Source organism: Cryptomeria japonica, chromosome 6, assembly GCF_030272615.1.
Source record: "Cryptomeria japonica chromosome 6, Sugi_1.0, whole genome shotgun sequence".
Lineage (NCBI taxonomy): Eukaryota > Viridiplantae > Streptophyta > Pinopsida > Cupressales > Cupressaceae > Cryptomeria > Cryptomeria japonica.
The window spans coordinates 125985947-126009191 of NC_081410.1; the positions used below are offsets into that span (position 1 = coordinate 125985947).

Sequence of the window (23245 nt, forward strand, 5' to 3'; positions counted from 1 at the left end):
ATGAATGACTTCAAAAACTTTGTTTCATGATCCTACGGACATATAAAAGAACAAAGAACAACATGAGAAAGCAAAGAAAAAGAGCCCTGAAACATGTTTTGCACTTAGGAAAATGACACATGTAAATTAAAACTTGACTCAATACAAAAATTGTGCATTGGTACAACAGCTTTGTAAATGACAAGGTTCACATAGTTTGCAGGAAAAGCAGGGACCAAACAAGCAACCAGAAAGCACGAGTCATCCCACAATGACACACAACCTAGTATGGAACTTTGGCCTGATTACTCGAGTGAGGTGCTGATATTTGCTGAAAAGTTAGCCAGTCATTCATGGTCAAACACAGCCCAAGCAACACTTTCCCACCCTAGAGCAGCCAAGGGTCAAAAATACAATGGGAGAAACCAAGTCTTTTAGAAAGAACAGGAAACCACCGATTGCATATTCAAGAATCTAATTAATGGGATTTGAAGCAGTGGACAACTAAACTAGAACTTTACTAACACTCTTCTAAATTCAGTGTATGGAAACTTGAGAAGCAAAGGAAGTCAGTGCTCTATGTGTAATTGACATCAATTAACGGCTTAAGATCAATCACTGAGTATTGATTTCATTTGGTGCTTAGCACTAAGTCCTGCCAAGCATACTGATAGGAGAAGCTTTGAGTGACTTAGTGAAGTTTCTTCATCTATATTAGGCTAACTGATGAAACTGAAGGACCTTATGAAGGTCAGCAAATTAATTTGATCTCTGGAGAATTTATCAGTGTAACACATCAAGTCTTGAAAGGCTTCCTTTAAAGGCAGGTTATATTGAACTCAATAAAATTTCACTCATATGAGTAGTCAAATGAAAGCTACCATTAACCTTCCAGAAATTAAACTTAATCAACAAAATATATTAAACACAGGCATTCGAACCATACTTGCTAGTTTTGGTTGGACGGATTTTAATCCCTTCGGAAACAAGACTTCCACAAACTGCAGCAAGCTGGGATGGCTTCAACCCAATCAAACATTCGTTTTTGATAGCCATTGCCAACCATAGCTCATTTGCTCCACGGATTTTTGATGCTGTTTCTCCCAATGGGTATAAGAGCTGTGTATTTATATCTAATGCTTGTGCCTCATGTAGAACTTCACCAACCTGTTTCCCATGTGTAATATTTTAGTAAAAGTTGAAAATTAACTCCCATTTAAAGTACAACATAAATACAAATACTAATGAAAAACAAATTATAATGAAAACTAGTTCAAGTTGCAAAAATCATCTTACACTGACTGGTCATGATTGAATCATCATACTTATCTAAAATCATTGTACATAAAATGGGTTCAGGGAATAAAAAAAACTTATGTATTTGATGCTATGCTGAATTGGGCTATCAACATAACCTCATGCAAACAAATCTAAGAATGTATTATGTTTTGCAATAATCTTGCCAGGGATTTCTCAAATGCCTACACAATAAGATGATATTTTATTTTTTTAATTTACTATCACAATTTGCCCATCCTGATGTGTGTCTTCAAGTTCTTGGAAAAGTGATAGTTATCTCTAAAAATTTCCATGATACATGTTTTAATGCAGTGTGGAAATAACAATTGGTTGATATTTAACAGCATAATTAGGAACAGTTAGAACCAGATATAACAGCAACTCCACGAGGCTTATTCCATCTCCAATCAACATGTTCATCCTCCCACCCAACATCAATACATGAACAACTTGGGAAATATTAGCATCAAAGATGTACTCCTGAACCAACATCCTTTGTAGCAATCTTATTATGATAGTTCAGGAATCATTTCAAACTCCCCAAGAATCACAAGTCCAATCCAAGTCCATGATCTGGCAACCAGGCAACTCAAGGAGCTGAACAGGGCACAGACTTGACAAGTCCAATGATGGAATTTGGTCCATACTTGCAAAACTCGGCGAGCAATTCAAAAACTCGCGAGTAATCGCGATCCATAATGCCGCGCGAGTTAATCGCGGAAATACTCGGGGTGATTTTTTTATATACTCGCCGCGATTTTTTTGGCAAATACTCGCCGTTAATGGCCAAAACCCGCCCGAAACGCGGCACAAAATGCGAGAAAAATGCGACTTAAGTCGCAGGCAAAAAAAAAACTGAAGTCTTTATTCCATTTCGCGGCTCGCACGACTCCGGAAGGCAAAAAACGCCACGCGATTTGCAGTAGGGTTTGCATTTGTACGCGCGACCAGGTTTTTACTTGTTTATTCGTGATCTTTTTGTATTGTTTTATTTCGAATACACAGTCATTTTGACTGTGTAATACACAGTCATTTGAAATGACTGTGTATTACACAGTCAAAATGACTGTGTATTGTTTGCATTTGCACGCACGACCAGGTATCTTTTTGTATTGTTTTATTTCGAATGACTAAGACTGTGTAATACACAGTCATTTGAAAATGACTGTGTATTACACAGTCTTAGTCATTTCAAATGACTGTGTAATACACAATCATTAGTAATTACAGTCATTTCAAATGACTGTGTATTACACAGTCATCAGTCATTTGAAATGACTGTGTAATACACAGTCATTTGAAAATGACTGTGTATTACACAGTCACAGTCATTTCAAATTTTCAAATGACTGTGTATTACACAGTCATCATTACACAATCACAGTCATTTCAATTTTCAAATGACTGTGTAATACACAGTCATTTCAAATTTTCAAATGACTGTGTATTACACAGTCATCATTACACAGTCACAGTCATTTCAAATGACTGTGTATTACACAGTCACAGTCATTTCAATTTTCAAATGACTGTGTAATACACAGTCATTTCAAATTTTCAAATGACTGTGTATTACACAGTCATCATTACACAGTCACAGTCATTTCAAATGACTGTGTATTACACAGTCATCAGTCATTTGAAATGATTGTGTAATACACAGTCATTTCCAAATGACTGTGTATTACACAGTCATTTTCAAATGACTGTGTAATACACAGTTATTACAGTCATTTCAAATGAGAAATGACTGTGTATTACACAGTCATTTTTCAAAATTTCAAATGACTGATGACTGTGTAATACATTAATCATTAATGTACATTGTAATTAATGACTGTGTATTACACAGTCAATTGTGAAATACTCATAGTCATTTGAAATGACTGTCAACTGTGTAATGTCAATGTGTATTAAAGTATTTCATTTAAATTTAAATTTGAAGTTAAAAACTTAAAAAAATACACAACCAATTAAAAATTTTAATTTTAGAGAGTCATCTATTAATAGATGACTGTAAATAAAATACAGTTATACAGTCATTGTAATTTTTGGATGTTTGTGATTTTTTTTGGTAACAATGTTATTTATCTCTAAATGTTGCCTCTCTTTTGCTAGGTTCTTTTCCACATCTTTTTGAAAGAAAATGGATTCAGCTTCTACAGTTAAAGTTGGTGGCAAAAAGAGAGACCCTTGTTGGAAACATGGGAGACCAGGTCCAAAACGAGGAGATGTTTTTTGCAACCATTGCAAAAAAATTGTAAAAGGTGGCATTAATAGGTTCAAATATCACCTTGCAAAAATTCAATGCCGAGATACCACAAGCTGTACGGAATGTACTGAAGAGGCTACGAGAGATGCAATAGCAACACTTGAAGCATATGATCAAAGGAAGGCAACAAAAAAGAGAACAGCAGAGGCAATGGCAGCCCCAAGGGCAGATTTGAGTTCCATGGGGTCACATACAGATGTGGGGACATCTGGTTCTTCCCTTGGGCCACGGATACGAGCAAAGGGAACTTTGGACAGCAACATGGAAAACTTCTTTATTCCACGTAACACTCTTGGTGCACAACCTGGATTGCTTGGCACTGCATGGAATAAAGAGGCTCACCAACAAGCCAAGGTGGCGTGTGCTAGATTTTTTATCTACAACGATGTTCCGTTCAATGCTATTTCTAGTCCATCTTGGGACCAATTGGTCACCGCGTTGACTGTGGCAGGTAAGGGGTTCAAATCCCCAAGCCGTTACGAGGTAAGTGGACCGTTATTGCAGGATGAGGTCCAAAACACTCATGCATTAGTGGAAGAGCAAAGGACTATTTGGGAAAAGAATGGCTGCACCATTCTTTCTGATGGATGGACAGATGGTAGGAACAGGACACTCATCAACTTTCTAGTTGCTTCAGGAGGACAGTTAGTATTTTTAAAATCAATTGATGCCTCCAATGAAGTGAAGAATGCGGAGACCTTGTGCAACATGTTGGATGAAGTGGTGATGGATGTGGGAGTGCAGAATGTCATCCAAGTTGTGACTGATAATGCAGCTGCATATGTGGCAGCCGGCAAACTTCTAATGGCTAGACATCCGACATTATTTTGGAGCCCTTGTGCTGCCCATTGTCTTGACTTGCTCCTTGAGGACATAGGGAAACTAAGTTGGGTAAAGAAAGTGGTTGAAGATGGAAGGAATATCACCAAATACATCTACAATCACACATGGGTCCTGAATCTTATGAGAGAGCACACTGAAGGTAAGGATCTTGTGCGGTCGGGGGTCACACGCTTTGCTACCAATTTCCTCACCTTGCAGAGCATACTTGCTACATTGCCCAACCTGAAGCGGATGTTCGTGAGTGAAAGATGGTTGGGGAGTCCTTATGCTACAAAGCCTAAAGCAGAGAAGGTTGTGATTGCCATTTTTGATACTAATTTTGCCAAGATAGTGGAGGAGATCATCAATGTAAGTTTTGAAACTTTAATTGATGATTTATTATTTAATTTTCTAATATTTCAATCTGCTGATTTTGTTAGATTTTTTATATCTAGGTGTCGGAACCGTTGGTGAGGGTGCTACGAATGGTGGATGGGGATCATAACTCCATGGGGTATCTATATGAGGCCATGGATAAGGCCAAAGAGGCGATTCAACACTTGTATGGGTCAAACAAGACCAAGTATGAACCCATATGGCGCATAATTGATTGGAGGTGGAACCATCAACTCCACCAACATATTCATGCTGCTGCCTACTTCTTGAATCCCAAGTTTTTTTACTCTCCGAGTTTCAGAGCAGATGCAGAGGTTAGAATTGGCCTTGACACATGCATTCGGAGATTAGTTGATGATGAGATCCTTTGAGACCTGATACTTGATGAGTTGCAGAGTTATAAGAAGGCCTTAGGGGAATTGTTTTCTTCACCTGATTGCAAACGTAGGAGAGCCACCTTACGACCAGGTAAAAAAAAACATATGTTTAATTTTTACCATTTATTTCTCTCTTTAAGATTATTGAAATCTTTACAAGTTATAAATCACATGTTGTATCCTTGCAGATTTGTGGTGGGAAGATTATGGTGCCACAACGCCTAATCTTCAAAAGCTTGCCATCCGCATATTATCACAGCCTTGTAGTGCTTCTGGTTGTGAGCGCAACTGGAGTGTTTTTGAGAACATCCACACAAAAAAGCGCAATAGGTTGACTCAACAACGCTTGAATGATCTTGTCTATGTGCGGTACAACATTCGATTACATGAGAAGAAGGTGCTAGGGCAAGATTCACATGAAGCACTTGACTTGGATGACATTGATCCATATGCAGCAGAATGGGTTGCTTCTCCTGATGATGTTGATAATGATTTGGATCCATTCCTTACTAATGAGCAGCTGAGTGAGTTGGAGAGGGCAGGAGAGGAATGGGATGCGGAAGTGGCAACACGTGAGGAGGAGCAGGAGGTTGATCATGCAGCAGAGGCACCTGTTAGTGTTGAGGATGTTGCCACTACTTCAGCACCACCCACCCAGCGGCCACAATCTGTTTTGAGCTTTAGTCGTAGATGCAATTTATGATTTCTTATTTTCATTGATACCAAACTTTGAACTTGATATGTAATCAGAATTTCAGAGGTTCTTGTTTTGTGGTCTATGACTCTATAACTCTATGAGACTGTCACTATGATACGTTGATATGTATTGAACTCTTATACATATGTTGCACTTGGTTTTTGGTTTATGCTATGATACTTGCATTTGTTGCTATGTATTACCAAAAAAATTTGATTTATATATCATGGAAATCATATATGTTATACAAATTTGGTGTAAATGTGTGCTTTTGAATTATATATAAAAAAAAAATGTATTTTCAAATGTTCGATAAAGTTGCCGAGTTTTGCCGAGTTTTTTGCCGAGTTTTGGCGAGTCCCAAGTTTTTAAAATTTTTTGGCCTTGCCGAGTTATTGCAAAATCCGAGTTTTTCAAGCTTGATTTGGTCATCACTCCAAAGACATGAATCTAGAAAAAATACTCAAACCTGTTTTTTTCGCTCTTGGCCATGAGTTTCTTTTGCAATGAGGAATAGTTATGTTTGATATTTCAGATTTTACGCTTGTTCACTTGGTTTTCAGCATGTTTTTAAGATTCTCACCTGTGTAAAAGGGTTGAACTTTCTTATATAAAATTCCCAATATTTTGTAATTTTTTAATTTCCTATATCTTCTTCCAGGCTAGGTCCAAGTCAATTGCAGATTCAGAAGCCATTTCAACTCTTCACCTTGCCAAGTTTGAGTTTGGCCAATAAGATTATGACTTCTTGTTCCATTAGCACCATATTTACAATTCAGTTATAGTAAGGCATGCTTTGTAGTCTGTACAATTATCTCAACCTGTTGTTGGACCCAGTTAGAGCAATAATGCAAATCTCCCAACTCATCCTAGTAACAATTCATTTAAATCTAATGAGCAAACTTATCTTCCTAAATTATTAGCAAAAATAATGGGAAGTACTTCACTGAATTTCTAATTTAAACTTTCAAACTTGTTTTTCCCTATGGGGCGTGAATTTGAAACTCCAAATGAAAATGTGAAGGGATTGAGGCAACTAGTTCTATTGGGAGTGCACATTTTAATTGCCCTTAAAAATTATTAGAAGAATTTCCCAAGGGTCCCTTCGACAAGAAATTCCCTTTGAGAAAAATTGAACCAAACTACAAGCTTAACTTGGGCCAATGAAGGGTATTAGGCTATGGAGATTCCATTTCTATCAACTTGAATTTCAAAGCAGCATTACAAGAGTTTATGCACACCTTCAAGTTGGAGGCAAAGGTGTGGACACATGGAGCAAATTGTCACTCAAAAAAGGGCTAAAGCAAATAGATTGTGGGATTGTAGTGAAGACAAAACATTTATAGCTTCTACTTTTCCATCAAAGGATCCTAATCCTACTAGTATAGAACTTTATAAGAGCCACAACTTCTTCCTTTTCCAGTTCAAGGGCAGCAGAGCCTATGGAGAAATGTAGAATGACGAGTAGCAGTGATGCTGCAAACACAGTAGTAAATTTCTTCAATGTGCAAAACAAATATGAGGTGGATGATGCCATTGACAAATTCTTCTTTTCCGATGCCATTCCATTCCATATGGTTCACTCTCCTTATTATAAGGAAGTTGTGGCAAAGATAATAAGAGAAGGACTATCAAATGTGCAGGACCATCAAATGTGTCACAAGGGAGACAAAATTAAGACAACAATCTTGGGTAAGTTTTTTTCTAAAATTAATATTCTAATGAAAAAAAATAAGGCTACCTAGGTCACCAGTGATGAAACATAGTCATGCAAGGGCAGATGGACATTAGGCATCATCCACTCATCAAAATCATGGTCATATGTAGAAAGGACCCTTCCTCATGAATCAAGACTATTGATTTTCAAGACAACACAAAAATACTAATTGTCTTAAATCCAAATAAAATTTATGCTCGAGGTATAGGGAATTGGTACTAGTACAACATGTTCAGGTATTGGTACGACGAGCACTAGTATGGTACCAACAGGAACTGGTATTGTGCCAACATGTACTGGTACGACAGGTATTGGTACAGTGCCAATAGGAACTGGTGCGGTGCCAGCAGGAACTGGTACTATGCCAGCAAGAACTAGTACAGTGCCAACATGTACTGGTATAGTGCCAATAGGAACTGGTACTATGCCAGCAGGAACTGGTATGGTGCCAGCAAGAACTGGTATGGTGCCAACAGGTACTGGTACGGTACCAATAGGAACCAGTACGGTACCAACAGGAACATGTATTGGTACAGTACTAGCAGGTATTGGTATGGTACCAACAGGAACTAGTACGATACTAACATGTATTGGTACGCTAGGTGCCAGTACGGTACCAACAGAGAAAGATGAGGCAGGGGATGTGAGGTGCCAGTACGGTACCTCACAGATGGAGCAAAAAGATAAGAAACTGTTGGAAGCTGCCCACATGGTAAAGAAGGCATGGGAACGGCAGCTGCTGGTAGAAAAGAACCTAAGACTTCACACCGAACAACAACTTTCTTCTCTGACCACTACAAGGACGCCTCCTCCCTCTTCTCGGTCCTAGTTTATGTTTTATATTTCAGTTCTTATTGTCTTAGTCGTCTGGGAGACGAATACATTTTGGGAGGGGCTAATGTTAGGGGTAAATAACTTATGTTAGTAAGAATAATAATCATAATTGTGTTTATGTTGTGTTTATGGTTATGTTGCATTGCCGAGAGGTTCTCGTCGGGTAGTTGGGAGTTGGTGACGGATGGCAACTTGGCCAATCGTGTCGTCTTCCAGACGACAAGCAAACATCAAGTAATATTTGGGAAGACTAACGACAAACAACGACTTCGATTGAACAACCCCAACTTCTAGTGTACCTGCCAAATCAAATGGGGGTTTGGGGCAATGCCCCCAACGGGGTCAAGGGGCAACGCCCCTTGCGGGGTCGAAGGGCAGTGCCCCTCGCAGGGTCCTGGGGCAGCGCATCAATTTTTTGCTTTTTTAAGACATTAGGAACAAGGCCAAAGAAGTCAAAATTCTGATCAAGATGCATTCTCCCGTACAGGAATTGTGTTTTCTAACTTGTGCTTCTCTCTTGGTTGTACGATGCATAGGTGTGTGGCTTGAGACTCCCTTCATCCAACTCAAAGCTGATGCCTTCGAGTTTTTGATATATTGCTTCCTTGACCGTACGGTATTCCTCTTGTGGTCGGTATAGATTTCTCTTGGTTGTCGTACCTGTAGCATGGTCGAACGACCTCTCCCTAATTGCATCCCTGTATACCGTACTATGCCTCATGTACGATGTTTGTACGTCTTTCATGTATGTCGTGCGATGTCTCCTATGCCATATCTGTCGTACAGTTTCACCGTACATCATACCCTTTTCTCTATGTAGTTTATGTTGTACGTTGTATAGATCGAATGAATGGACTGCGCCGTACGGATGAGCTACGTCGTATAGAATGGTGCTTTGTCGTGTGTCGTACAAAATGGTGCTCTGTCGTACGTCGTATGGACTCCTTGCCTTGTCGTACGGAATGGTGCTCTGCGCCTGTGCTTCGACCGTGCAATGTACGGTATTTCTCTTCTTCACTTGCACCGTACGGATTCAACTTCCCCTGTGGCTAGATGGGAATGTTCTTTCCCTCTCTCGATTTTGTCCTGCTGTCAAGTCTGCTTCCTCGACTCTCCCTTGACCATACGGATCTCCAACACTCGGCTTCTCTAGTTTGTACGGTGTAGATGGGGCTCTTAGCTTCGTGTGCTAACCTCATCACATCGACGCAACCTGGATCTTCAGGAGCCAACTTGCTCTTGTCTGCTCTGAACCGTACGGCTGATGTGAACTGTTTAGCGTATAGAATTAACTTCTTCGAGGCATCGCCACTAGGCTCTACAACATCCAATTTCAGATCCTCGCCCTATGAATCTTCTTCGTACATCTTAGATACTTCCCCATTCCCACTCGGCGGCCTCTGTTCATACGGTACATGCTCACTTGGTAACTGTCCGTACAACCCAGATACACGGCCGGCGGATGTGCACAGATGAATATCGTACGACGGACTTTGTACTTCCTCAATTTGGCCAATTTGTAGCATGTTACAGTCAGGGTGGGAAACTTCATAATCCTCCATTTGCTAGTGGAATAATCCATTAAGAGAACTCATCTCATCTTCAGAGAAATCTTATAGTTTGAGCACCCCTTCATCGTTGGGTTTCATGCCTTTCCTTCCTCCGTCCATACCTAACTCTCCACCCTCAAACTCGGAGTCTGAGGGTGCCAGTTTTTCACTCACCGCCTGGTTCCTCAAGTCAATGACGTGCTTCCTCCCATCACTCTCGGTCAAGAGTGTGTTTTACTTCCAGTTATGATTTGCCTTGGCGGTAACCAACCATCCCCTCTCGAGGAGTGCATCGTACGCCTTCTTCTGTAACCGGATAACAATAAAGTCCAAGAAAAATTGTTGAGTCCCAATCATTACTTTTTGTGCCATCAATGTTCCCAACGGCTGGATGTCGTGGTAGTTGGCACCTACCAAGTGGAAGGTTGGCGGCCAAAGCTTCGGCTTCCCTAGACATTTCCATGTGTCTTCTGGCAGTACATTTACTCCCGAGCCTCCATCGACAATGGTGTTTGTCAACTTCTTCCCCATTATTTCCATCTCGACGATCGTCGGCTTCCTCCCGATGCTCACCATCAACAACATTGGATCACTGGACTCATTCCCTTTAACTGATGGTTTTCCCGTCAGTTCCTCCTCGTGTGGCTTACATTGGTTCTGGAAGATTGTGTCGTCACTGACTATGTTGGTAATTGCCATTCTCAGTTGCGGCATAGTTTGAAGAAGGTCTGCCACCTTGATGGGTATGGTTGTTTGTAGCACTTGCCGAACTATGTTCTTCTCTGACTCTCGCAATGACATACTTGCAGTTCCATTGGAAGTTACTCGTTCCTTCGCCAACACTTGTTCTACTTCGGCTTCTTCCTTTTTCGTACCAGAGTTTGAATACATTGCCTTCTTTGTTTGTGCTCTTGTGATTGCCAAAACTACGTCCTCTTTTTCCTCCACGTCTAGCATATTAATACCCTTCTGATTCGGGCAGTTGGTGTCTTCATGGTCACCTGGTCCACACCATTTGCACAATAATTGTATGTTGTCTTTCCTGTTATGGCAGTCTCTTGCAAAGTGTCCCCATTCACTACATTGTTGGCACTGTATGATAGGACGTCCTTTGGAGTCGTATTGTATTTGGTTTTGCCCTCGTTGATTTCCATAACCACTTGGCAATACATTCTGTGATTTCGATGGGCTAGACTCTCCCTGTGTGAAGAGTACTTGTGTACTTCTCATCTTCAAATTGTATGGGCACTCGTTGATTGAATGCCCCAGCACTTGGCAAATTTCACAAAACATATTTCTAGGACAATTAGCTTTCGTGTGCCCCTTCCTTTTGCACTCAATACACCATAGTTCATTACCTTCATTGCTGGTTCCTTTCTCAGCCTTCAATTCTTTCATCATTCTCAACATATCCCATTGCAGGGCTTGTACGGTTTTGGATTTTTTGTCAGTGCTACCTTCGGTGCTCTCATCATCCTTGGTCTTCCTCTTCTCTCGGGACGGGGTTTTATTTTCACTCTCGATGTCCATCGCTTGATTGTATGCATCGGCGTATGAGGATGGAGGCACTACTTTCATCTTCTTGTGCAGTCAAGGTATCAATCCCTCCGTGAACCACCTCTTCTTCAACCCGTCGACTGGCTGGTTTTCCATCTTGTTCAACAGTTCTTTGAACCTACGGTTGTAGGTGCATACACTCTCATTTTTCCCTTGCTTGGTATTATAGATTTCGGCCACGATCTTATTATCATCCCTCAAGAGTTTGAATTCTTCCTAGAATGCCTTCTTCAGATCACTCCACCTCGTCTTGTGTTGGCCGTTGAGGTCTGTGTACCAGTCAATGGCAATCCCCCGAAGGGTGGCAGGAAATGCCTTCAGCCAATAGTCCCTGTCATCGTGGCCATTTGCCTCCTAAATGGTTATGCATGTTTTGCAATGCCGTATCGGGTCCTCTGACCCGTCTCCCGTGAACTTCGGCAATTTTTGCTTCTCCTGGGTGTTCAACATTATAGCCGGACCTGGGTGGATTGTTTCGACCACTACGTTCCGGTGCTTTCCCTGCACTCTCGGCCATGTGCGCGTCCTCTACACGTCCACCTTCAACATCCCCAACACTTCGAGTACTTCTAGGTATGTCGGACCTGAGTGAACTGTTCCGACCAAAGCTTCGGCTTCCCGCTACATTTGGGCGCTTTCCTTGTACTCTTAGACACGCGCGCGTCCTCTACACATCCACCTCCAGCGTCCCAACACTCCGAGTACTTCTAGGGTTCAACTCGTCTTTGTGCTCCCTCTGGTCGAGGGTCGGCAGATCACCTGATCGCTTGGTCTTGACCACCCTGTGGCCTCTTCTCACCTTTGATGGGATCTACGGACATGAATCACTCAAGGTTGACCCGATTTCTTTTAAGGCAACGATGCCAAAATGTTTGCTGGTACAACTGGTAAATTAAGTACAGGAAATAATAATGTACAAGACAATGCATACCAGACATGACAAAAAATATATCTTTATTCACACATTCAATTATTACAGAGAAGAGACCAAAGATGGTCGGCCAAGGATTACACTAGATCCGACAATACCATCCCTCTTCCTTGACAGTACATGACATATTTAAAGGACCCGACAGTTGCCAAGAGGTACACAACCGTCAACCAATTGACACATAACCACTCGAGACTGACAACCCACTAAATACAATTAATTAATACCTTGTCGGGTAACAAATATTATCAAACATAACAATAGGCAATTTATGCCGACAACAGTTGCTTGCCAAGTATTTGCATTAATGTCCCTTGGTTGTAGGTGCACATCAGTGATCTTATTGCATTATATATACCTTGTATTACATCCAAAATTCATTTCAGTCATTTGCATACGTTCATTTGAGTCCATTGAATGCATATTATCATTATCTTCATTGAAAATACCAAAAAGAATCACCAATCAGCAAGTTCAGATTTTGCAAGGCAAGTGTTTGACAAAATTCCTAAGGGTAGAAATCAGTGATTTAAGGGCAGAATTAGCAAGGGACATTACAAAATAATAGCAAATCTCAAATGGGGACATTATAATCATTCAAATGACAATCTCTCTCTTCTTCAAGTTTGCGAAGGAAAATTTCTCAGAAAGAACATTCCAGAATATTAAAACATTGTCACATCATAAATATTTATTATTTACCTAGTTAAAAACTAGAGCTGTTGTGTTTAAAGTGTTGGGTTTTTGTTGAAATTGATCAGTGAATCCATTGTAAATATCAGTTATTGATGAAATGGAAAATTTGTAATGGTTGGGTATGACCCCACAGTGCAACAGCTGTTGTGAGGCCTTGTTGATGGGCTGTCTCATGTTTGAACCTCCTGCTTGCCTCCGCATTCCCAAATGAATGTACAGTCAGTGATAAATCCAAAGGCGTCAATGTGCGGTCAATGAGATTGGCATGTGGTCAACAAGAAACAAGTTGAAGGTGTTGATAGACATTCCACGGCTGACTCAGCGGGTGTCCTTGACACTGACAAGATTGATGGTGGAGGTGCTAGCTACGAGGTGTTAAGGCCTCGGTCCTAGCGATGGCAGACTGATAGGAGTTTAGAGAGATAAGGTAGCAAGCTCGATGTATTGGAGAAATAAGGGTGGTGCACGAGTAGGGAGATATAAGGAGATTGGAGGGATAAGGTTCATGGAGAGATAAGGATGACGTGAGGAGAGATAGCTGGGAGGTGTTAATACCTCAGTTGATAATGTAACCATGGGGAGGGGTCCCCCAATTGTGACCCTCACTAGTTAGAAACTCTAGTATAAAAAAAGTCATTACCGATCAAAAAAAATAAAAAATTGTAATGGTTAATTAACTCATTTGAGCTCATATGTACAGTTTACATTACAGGGATATTCATTATTTCTTAGTCAACTGTATGAAATATTGTCAATGATGCATGTTGAAGTTTATGATTAGTTTGAAATTATATGTTTAAACTTCATTATACTAATTAACAGTGTTTACCGCTACGGTGTCAGTTGAGATTACAAAAGTAAACAAAATACAGCAAATGCATGAATCGTTCAACAGATAACATTCAGAAAGTAATCACAAAACATGTAAGCATACTTGGAATTCACAATATTGGGCCGAATAATATATCTTTATGTCATCATCAAAAACTGGATACAACAATCAGAATCATCACAATCATAATCATGTCCTTGTACCCATTACAACATAGTATATATACTACTCGGCGGTTGGCGAAGGATACCAACCGTCCCTGATTGCCAACCAACACCTACGGGGACATTACCTGACCATTTATTAACTAAACAAAACAAGTTTATTCTTATGTCGGCCAATTACTGCCAACATCAGCACCCCCTAGAAAAGAAGTCGCCTTCCAAACAATGATACAAAATGGGGCTTGTCAATCTAGATACTACGAAGGACATGGAGGGTGAGAAGACATCCCTGGAGTAGTGGAGTATGCTAGGAATTACTAGTCCGCAGGCTCTTCCATTCTACTGGTGTCAGTCACTGTGGTAGACCAATCTCAACAAAAACTCTTTCCTTTCCTTCTTCAGCTTACTTGTTGGCTTTTTGGTTGCTTCCCCTCTGTCCGGAATGTCAAACACCCACCGAAAATCATGCAATTTAAACGATACTGTGATCGTACAGCCCTTATACTACACAATCGACCTCTGTGTGTGGGAATCATACCTGGCTACAAGGGTGCGGAGGATGGGCTTGAATTCTTTTACATTGAACACCGACATCTGTATGGCATGGTCAACTTCAGCTTTCTTGAGTGAAGCCTTGAGCTGGTGGTCTACTGGGGTTTCATCCCACCAAGAATAATATTCACTCCCTGTTACACTTTCAAATGTCAAAGTGTCTAATGTGACCTCCTTCTCCTCATGGTCGTGTTGCACCTTCGACCCTACCTTAGTCTTTTTGCTACTGCTAGCTTCTGCCATGACTGTTTGTATAGGAATCTGGTGTTTCTGAACTTTACTAATAGCCTGCCTTTTGTTACAACCGTTATTATAACGGTCCATTTTTTTCGCCTAGCTGGGGTCACCTGTAATGTCCCCATTTTTCCTAGCCTTTTATGAAGATTTAGCCTTTTGGCTAAGTGGAGAGATAAGGAGAAATTAATTAAATTAATTTCTTATAAAGTCATTAAATAAATTAAAAATTAAAAAGTGACTTTATATTTAATTAATTTAATTAAAAAGTGACAAATAAAATATTAAATTATAAAGTCACTTAATAAATAATAAAGTGTACCTACCCTCTTCTAGAAGGAATCTCATGATGGGTTATGAAAAGGATAAATAGAAGAGGGTGATGGATGATCAGGCAGATTGGATATTTGGATTTTGGAGTTGATGAATTGACTGATGCTTTGCATTAGTTAGGTCTCTGAGGATGCAAACCTTCAGCAGATTGATAGAAGCGCTGGACGAAACCCTAGTTCTTCATCTTGGGAGTGGGTTCATAAGGGAATCTACATCAGTGCCAACATTGTGAAGTCTTCTTTGAAGACTAATTTGCAGCTGAGAGAGGAAGACATTTCAGTCTTTCTTATTTGAGCTTTCATTGTGGCCAAGGGCCAACTAATAGGGTTCATTTGGAGTTATTTTGGCATTTATGTGCATTGATTTTATTGAGAACATAAGGTGATTCTTCCTAGCAGCAAATTGAAGGTGGATTGCAGGTGTTAATCTAGTCTGAGGTAAATCAAACCTCACCCCTCCATCCCATGATTTTGCTTATATTCCTTGGTTGAAGCATCATAACAATCAATGGTGGACAGCGCTATGATTGGAGGCTTTAGGCCATTCCATCAAGGGCAGATTGGAGGAGAATTGTGAAGGTTTCAGTTTATATTGCAGATCTGAGACAAGTCGTATCAGTCCCTTTTGTCTACCACGATTTTGCTCATCTCATCTCAAAAAGGCTTCAAACTTCTCCTTTGAGTTAGGCGATTTGGAGTACAAGGAGGGGCGATCCTCTTAGCAATAAATTGGACGAGTTTTGAGGAGAGAACAGCCACCAAATTAATGCATATCAGAATTTTGGATCTGACTGTCTCCATCTTTGATTTGGGCTTCTAGTGCAGGCAATAGACTCCAAAGACACTCAATAAGGAGGGTGATCTTGTCTAGTGTATTGAGCGATCATTTTTGTGAAGTTTCTTGGTGATTTGGGGTATCAATTCTCCATGGTTTCAGACTGAGATTGCAGCAGCAGGGGCGGCACCAAAGGATGGTCGGTTTGTCACATTCAAAGGCCTAGAAGTGTGGTTATTGCTCCATCTTCAAAGCGATTTGTAATCAGGTTCCTAAATCTTCTTTTGATATCCTAGTTCTTAGTGATGAGGTGAATCCATGGCTGTCCAATGTACTCAGAAGTCAGAACTGCTGTTAATAATTAGAGTGATAACTGAGGTCATGGTTATTATTGTCTCATTGTAATAAGACCCCTCTATGTGAATAAGGAAGATAGAAGTTTGCTTGGAGTCTACATTTCATTGTATGTACTTTTCTAAGGACACATCCCAACTGTTTGACAAAATGACACCTAGCTGTAAGAGTCTGATTTTGAGTCTAATTTGGTGATAGGACAACATAATTTGGTTGTATATGCATGCTTGGCTATCAACTTTCAATTGCAGCACTCAAAACACCTTTCAAATCAATATTATCAGACTGATATTATTACACCAGCAAGCTGGAAGGGTGCATATGAAGTGTTTGACAATATTCCTTGGGTTGGAATACATCATTTCTACTCCTATTTGACCAAGGGATATTACAACACCCCAACTTGTTCTCACCATACCGATGTCTTCACCGTACCAATCTCCTTCGGTAAGTTGCTTGACTTTGCTGTGCAATGTGATCTTGGCGTTGTACGGATGTGTTAGCGCTGGACGCACACTTATGGCCACCTTGTACATGTGTACCTACACCTAGCACAAACTTGTATCCCACAGATTTCCTTCACCATACGGATATTTCTCCTCTATCTTGTACGAAATTGATGGATTTTCTTTACCATACGGATATCTCAGCTTTGCCTCGTATGGAATTGGTGGGCTACCTTGCCTGTACGGATCTTTTCTACCAAGGTACCTATCTCCCCCTACGTCGTTCGAATGAATCTCTTCGTTGTATGGCCTTCGTACGATGCCTGAGTTTTGTGTCGCTTTCATACAGGTTAAGCAATTTTATTCCCCTTCCTCGTATGAACTTTGTACTTCGCTGAACGGAGGCACTTGTTCTATACGGACGTCTTGTGATTCCCTAGCCTGCATGACCTTCCCTTTGCCTTCACTTCCTCCATGTTGAGCATCAAATTTGAATTAAGTAGAATATCTTGATTCATAAGATTGAATTACAAGAGCCCTCCATTTTTAGAAAAAACCATTATTTTTATTGATATCATAATATTCCATAAGTTATTGAGCAAGAGTAATAGCATTCTATCGAAATATCCAAAATTCAAAAAGTATCGATGAGACTCAGTGATGTCTCATCGATATACAAGGGATATCGAAGAAAAGGGAGTGCAGGTGAACTCTAGAAAAGACTCATCGAAAGCGATGATTTCACCGACAAAAGGTATCAAAGAAAGCAGAGGTGGTCCCCACCGATGAGAAATCGCTTTTGAAGAAACAATACCATCGATACAAGATGAAAAGGATTCACCGAAAGAATGATATCGATCAGACAAAAGGAAGTTACATCGATAAAAGATATCGATGAAGATATGAGTTTTGAGGAAGCTAAAGGGCGTGTTACCGATATGCATGATTTTGCCGATACAACTTTATCGATAAAAATTACTAATGAGCTCATCGATAAAAAGATGATAGCGGAAGCACGTCATCAAAGTAAAGAAGACTTTGATGAAACGACAAATCCATTGATCGATGGGGTGTAGTGATGTCGATAGAAAGGGTGTTTCGATGGAAGGATAAAGGAAGTCACCGAAGCCCTAGGTCTCTTCGACATGAAACCTAACTGACATTAGAAATATATCGATGGGGAGACGGCTATAATGACCGAATGCAGCATTTCGATAAAGGGAGAAAATACATATTCGAAGTAATATTCAAAACAAAAGTATCATCGATAGAGACAAAGAGATCGATGGAATAAACTAAAAGGGATTGAAAGATATATTTTCATCGAAATGATTGCCGCGAAAATCAGAAACAAATCCCAGGGAAGGTCACATCGCCATTAAATTTGAATGTGTTCCCAAGTAATCATTGTTGAAACTGCCATTATTAACCAATCAAAGACGACATGAGGATGCTAAACAGAGATGTTGGAATGAATAAAGATGACAAGTACATCGAGCACATGGGGTACCCAATTTGTTTATCTTCCAGTTTGTTAACAAAAAATGTTAAGTAATGGTTATATGTTGAAAAGCCACAACGCTTGGTGATAATGTATACTCTCATATAAAGGAGGGAACTTTGGTAATGTGAAAAACAATTAGAGGAGTAGATTATAGCCTCAAGCTTACCATTGTAATATTTTGGCAAATATATATAGTATAATCAGTCGTTTTCCTTTGCGTTTATGTTGTGGATTATTGCATTTTCTGCAGGCAGTTGCTTATGATATTATCTAAAAGTGGATAAGGTTATTCGTGTTCTTCCAGTGAAATTCTGTGTTTCATATTGTAGATTTGGATCAAAAAGATTTACTCGCGAATTGTAATTGTTCCCTGTATTTCTTCCTTGGATGGTCTCTTAAAAGTTAGGGTTAATTTCATTCAAGCAGTTTACAATATAGACATTGAACTAGAGCTCATAAGAAACAATAACTGACAGACTCATCGAGAGGTGGTGGGTTTAAAAATTGTCTCATAAGTTTACACAATAAGTCCTAAAGAAATATAAAGACTCTATAGCCCATACAACGAAGAAAGGCACTGGTCATCTATAGAATACAACTCATCAGTTTACATTTCACTTTAAAAGTAATAGGAGTAGCTGAGTAGGAAATATAGAATAGGCTAGCAATAGTGTATATACATAAATTTCAAGCACAAAGATCGAATAACTTCTACAACAACAATCTTGAACTCATCTGCTATATCTCCATCGTGGGAATTTATGCCATTCTGAGATGGGAGGAAATCAGATCAAGATACTTAATCTGCTATAAAAAACATTAGTCATTGAAAATAACTAGTGAGTAGGTATACCCGCCTAGGTCCTGCAGAGCCTAAAGTGAGAGAGTTAGTAACCAAATAGGTTCACTCTACAAGTTGGCCAAGTCAATTGGAGGGTTTGATCATAGGAGTTGGCATTTCCTTAGAACCTATCCAATGTGTTGATTTGAGACCCAACAGATTAGCGACTTTGCTGGGGAACATTCATAAAAAAAAGTACTCTGCTGTGGGAAAGAACTCATATACAAAATACAAATTCCTTTCGAGAAGAAAGGTGGTGACTCTGAAATAAGAAATTTTATGTACGGAAGGAGGTCAATAACACAAGGCCACCCCATAGTCCAATTAAACTTTGATCAGAAGAAAAGTTAAAGAAATCCAAAGGAGAAATCAATAGATAGTCTGATGGAACCTAAAAATAACTTTATGAATGGGAAGTATAATCAGCACTATTCTGAAAACCATTCACATCCAGCCTTGAGTAAACAGAATTATACAGTCCCCATATACCCCAAGGATGAAGATTTGGCAGCCGTGGAAAGAGCGCGGAAAGGGAGATACCCTCCTGGCTTTGAGAATCACCGTCCAAATTCAAGGGCAGGGGCTTCAAGTTCCTCAGGCTCAAGCAAGGTGGATGCATTAGATCGTATGGCAGACTTGATGAGGCAGATGATGGAAGTAGCCATTGAAATGAAAGATGAAGGAAGAGTACAAGAATGTATAGAATCATTTGCTAGATTGGGTATAAATATCAATGAAGATGATATTGATCATGACTTGGAGAGATACAGGGCAAGGTGTGAATAGGCATCCCAAGGATCAAATAGAGGGAGAGACAGTACAGATAAAACCAATGCAAAAAACAATACTTACAAGATGTTTGAAAACCCTCTATACAATTCTAAGCGAAATAACTCTCCATATAATAACATACCTCCTGAGCATCAATGCAATCACTTCAATAACTTTACATATCAAAACCACTTTCAACCACAAAACCAATATCCTTTTTGTAATAACAATGTGAAACCGAACTATGGTGGATACGGGCTGATGAATACAGAACGCATCAGGCAATTCGACTTTTCAGGGATGATGGTGTATCCTCACCCTATCCCTAATGAAATTAGGACTGCAATACCAAAGTTCACTGGGAGTAACGCCATCTCAGGGGAAGCACATTACAAGGCTTTTGACACAGTTATGGAGGATTTTTGTCTCCCATATGAGGATGTTAAGATGAAGTTGTTCATGTAGTCATTAATAGAGGATGCCCGAGATTGGTGCAGAGCACTACCGGATTTTTCAGTAAACAACCTAACAGAGTTCAAGAGACTTTTTCTTGAATAGTACGGAGATCACAATAGCCCGGAGTTTGCCTTACATGAGATCATAAGCATCAAGAAGGATACAAATGAAACAGTGGCCGATTTCAATAAGAGATTTAATAGAGTTACGAATAAAATTCCTAATAGAATGAAACCGGTTCCTGAAGTCGGCATTTTGTACTACATAAATGCTTTTGTCAGTAAAACAAACTATGAGCTCAGAACAAAGAATCATACAACCCTTCAAGGAGTCATGAAAGTGGCCATAACTATAGAGAATAATAGAAAAGCAGCTGGAACTATAGGAAGAAGGGAGGATGCAAGGTTGTTCAATCCAAAAGCCCCTAAACAAACAAAGGACGATGACAAGTTGGACAAGGTGCTGAATGTCCCCAAGGATTTGTCTGTCAAAGTAAACAAAACTGAGAAACAACAATTCTATCGCCATGACAGACCCAAATTGCATGACATGCCTTATAACACCGCATGGAAGGATGGGAAGCGGGAAGCCAGTGGACAAGAATCCGAAAGAAGGTAACCAAATACCAGATCCTTTAAGAAAAGTGGTGAACCAAGTGGTTGATGAAGATATGTGGTGTTTAGCGTGTGATATGCCTCATTCTCCTTACTAGTGCGCGGTGGCAATGAAGTTGCAGGGAAGAGAGGAAGAATGTGAAGAATATGCATATGATCGTACGATAAACTTACTATCCTTTGAGGATTGTGACTCATCTGAGGAGAGTGAAGGAAGTGATGTAAATTCTAGGCGGATTAATCAGCAGTGCTGTATGCAACAGGTATTCTCAGATGAGGAGGATGAAGTCAGGCTGAGGATCCCTACGAAAGAAGAGCGAGAGAGGATTACTACAGCTGCTGTTGAACAAGCCAAAAGGACTTATATGCTAAGAAACAGAACTGTAGACCTTGAACAAAGCAAACCATCAGGCATGTCCATAAAGGAAAGTAATAAAACATCTAAACCAATAACTAAGCCAAGCAAGACTCGAGAAGAAAACACAAAGTTAATTAAGGAAAAGGAGTTGCAAGTTTCTAGGATGCAAAAGGGTGATAAGGACGGGACAGTGAACACTTCAATACTGCCTACTACAACATCATTTGATATTGCCAACACCTTGGCACAAATGAAGGTCTTTGTTCCACTACTTGAGATGATGAAGTTTCTCGAATACCGAGAAAAAACCTCGAAGGTGATCAATGGTGTATCTAAGGAAGAGACCAAGGAACATAAGCAAAATAGCCAAAATAATGATGACCCTGTTCCAACCATATATTTAGGGTCAACAATAACAAAAAATCCCTCACAAGTAGACCCAGTTTATGTAACCCTGATGATCAATAACAAGATGATAAAAAATTGCATGATTGACTCAGGAGCTGCTATAAATGTTATGCCAGTAGGAGTCATGAAAGAACTTGGAATGTTAGTGGACACAAATTTTGGTAAATGCTATGCCATGGATAACCGTTCCGTCCCAGTGGTTGGTGTCATGAAGGATGTTGAATTCAAATTGGCAGCATGTCCAGAAGCATCTTATAAAACAGACATCACTGTGGTTGATGTCCCTCCTAACTATGGTATGTTATTGTCAAGACAATGGGTCGAACCTGATAGGAGGCCATGTCCAGCTAGACTTATCATATGCTACTATACCAGTAAATGGACAGGAGGTAAGGATTGAGAGAGAACCTCGCTCTGAATACATCATTGAGGAGGCGGAACTTGTTGATTCGGTATGTTTCATCCAGTCAGATATGGACAACTTCAAAGTAGAATTGACGAAAACAAAATTGAGAGGATTGACCCTGATAGAGTCTACAGTCAAGAAGAGTAAAGACCAAGTATGGAAGATGTACTTTGATGGATCATGCAGCAAGGAAGTGGGGCTGGAATTGTATTTATCTCACCAGATGGAGAGACGTTCAAGTATTCTTTCAAACTGATGTTTGAATGTACAAATAATATTGTAGAATATGAAGCCTTACTCACTGGACTTAATGTGGCTACCAAGCATGGAATTAAATTGCTCAGTGTCTTTGGGGATTCAGAACTAGTAATATCTCAAATCAAACAAAAGTATGCCTCCAAACATCTTAGGTTGAGACAATACAGGGATGGTGTATGGGATACCATGGAATTGTTTGAAACTCGTGCCTCTTCTACTACACTTTGCCTTTCTTCTCTGTGTAATTGGATTTGAATTGCTGGCCGGAAGAATTTATAATTTTTTTTCATTTTTAGGGTTAGGGTTACAATCAAGTATTTTATCAACTTTTTATAAAATATCCTCCTTTTTGCTTCATATACTTTTTCTAATCATTGAAGATGTAAGCATAATTGGAATATTGAATATGATGTCTAATTTACAATTACATGATTTATATTGTTGTATTATGCAGTAACTTTACATGTGTGTCGTGCGCTTTGTGGCCTTGAACCTTCCATTTTGTGAAGAATTGACAAATATTAAGAGGTCTTTTTGTCATTTTGTAAGGTAACAATGCAGCATTCCAAGAAAAAAATTATGGACATTAACATCTTATTTGTGTCAAGAAGACTTCTGTTAGGCTAATGAATGTACTTTTAAGTCAATTTTCCATCATGAAATAAATGGTAATGCTGTTTCTCAAAAGTCATGTCAAATTAGAACAAAGGAAGCAGGAACTATATTGTTCTTTTCAGTAGGGTATTAACATGGTACAGGTCTATGTGGTTTTTTGCAGAGGGTTATGAAATGGACACAAAATTTGCTGTGCAT

At 39.7% G+C, this 23245-nt stretch overlaps 1 protein-coding gene across 1 annotated transcript in view; it reads right to left on the reverse strand.

The window, feature by feature from the left end:
• Positions 1–23245, reverse strand: part of LOC131040442 (DExH-box ATP-dependent RNA helicase DExH15 chloroplastic) — a 214516-nt gene that overhangs the window by 56538 nt on the left and 134733 nt on the right. Inside the window, exon 12 of the mRNA XM_057973365.2 lies at positions 926–1146. Within this exon, the coding sequence (XP_057829348.2) occupies positions 926–1146 (221 nt within the window). The remainder of the gene's footprint in view (positions 1–925; positions 1147–23245) is intronic.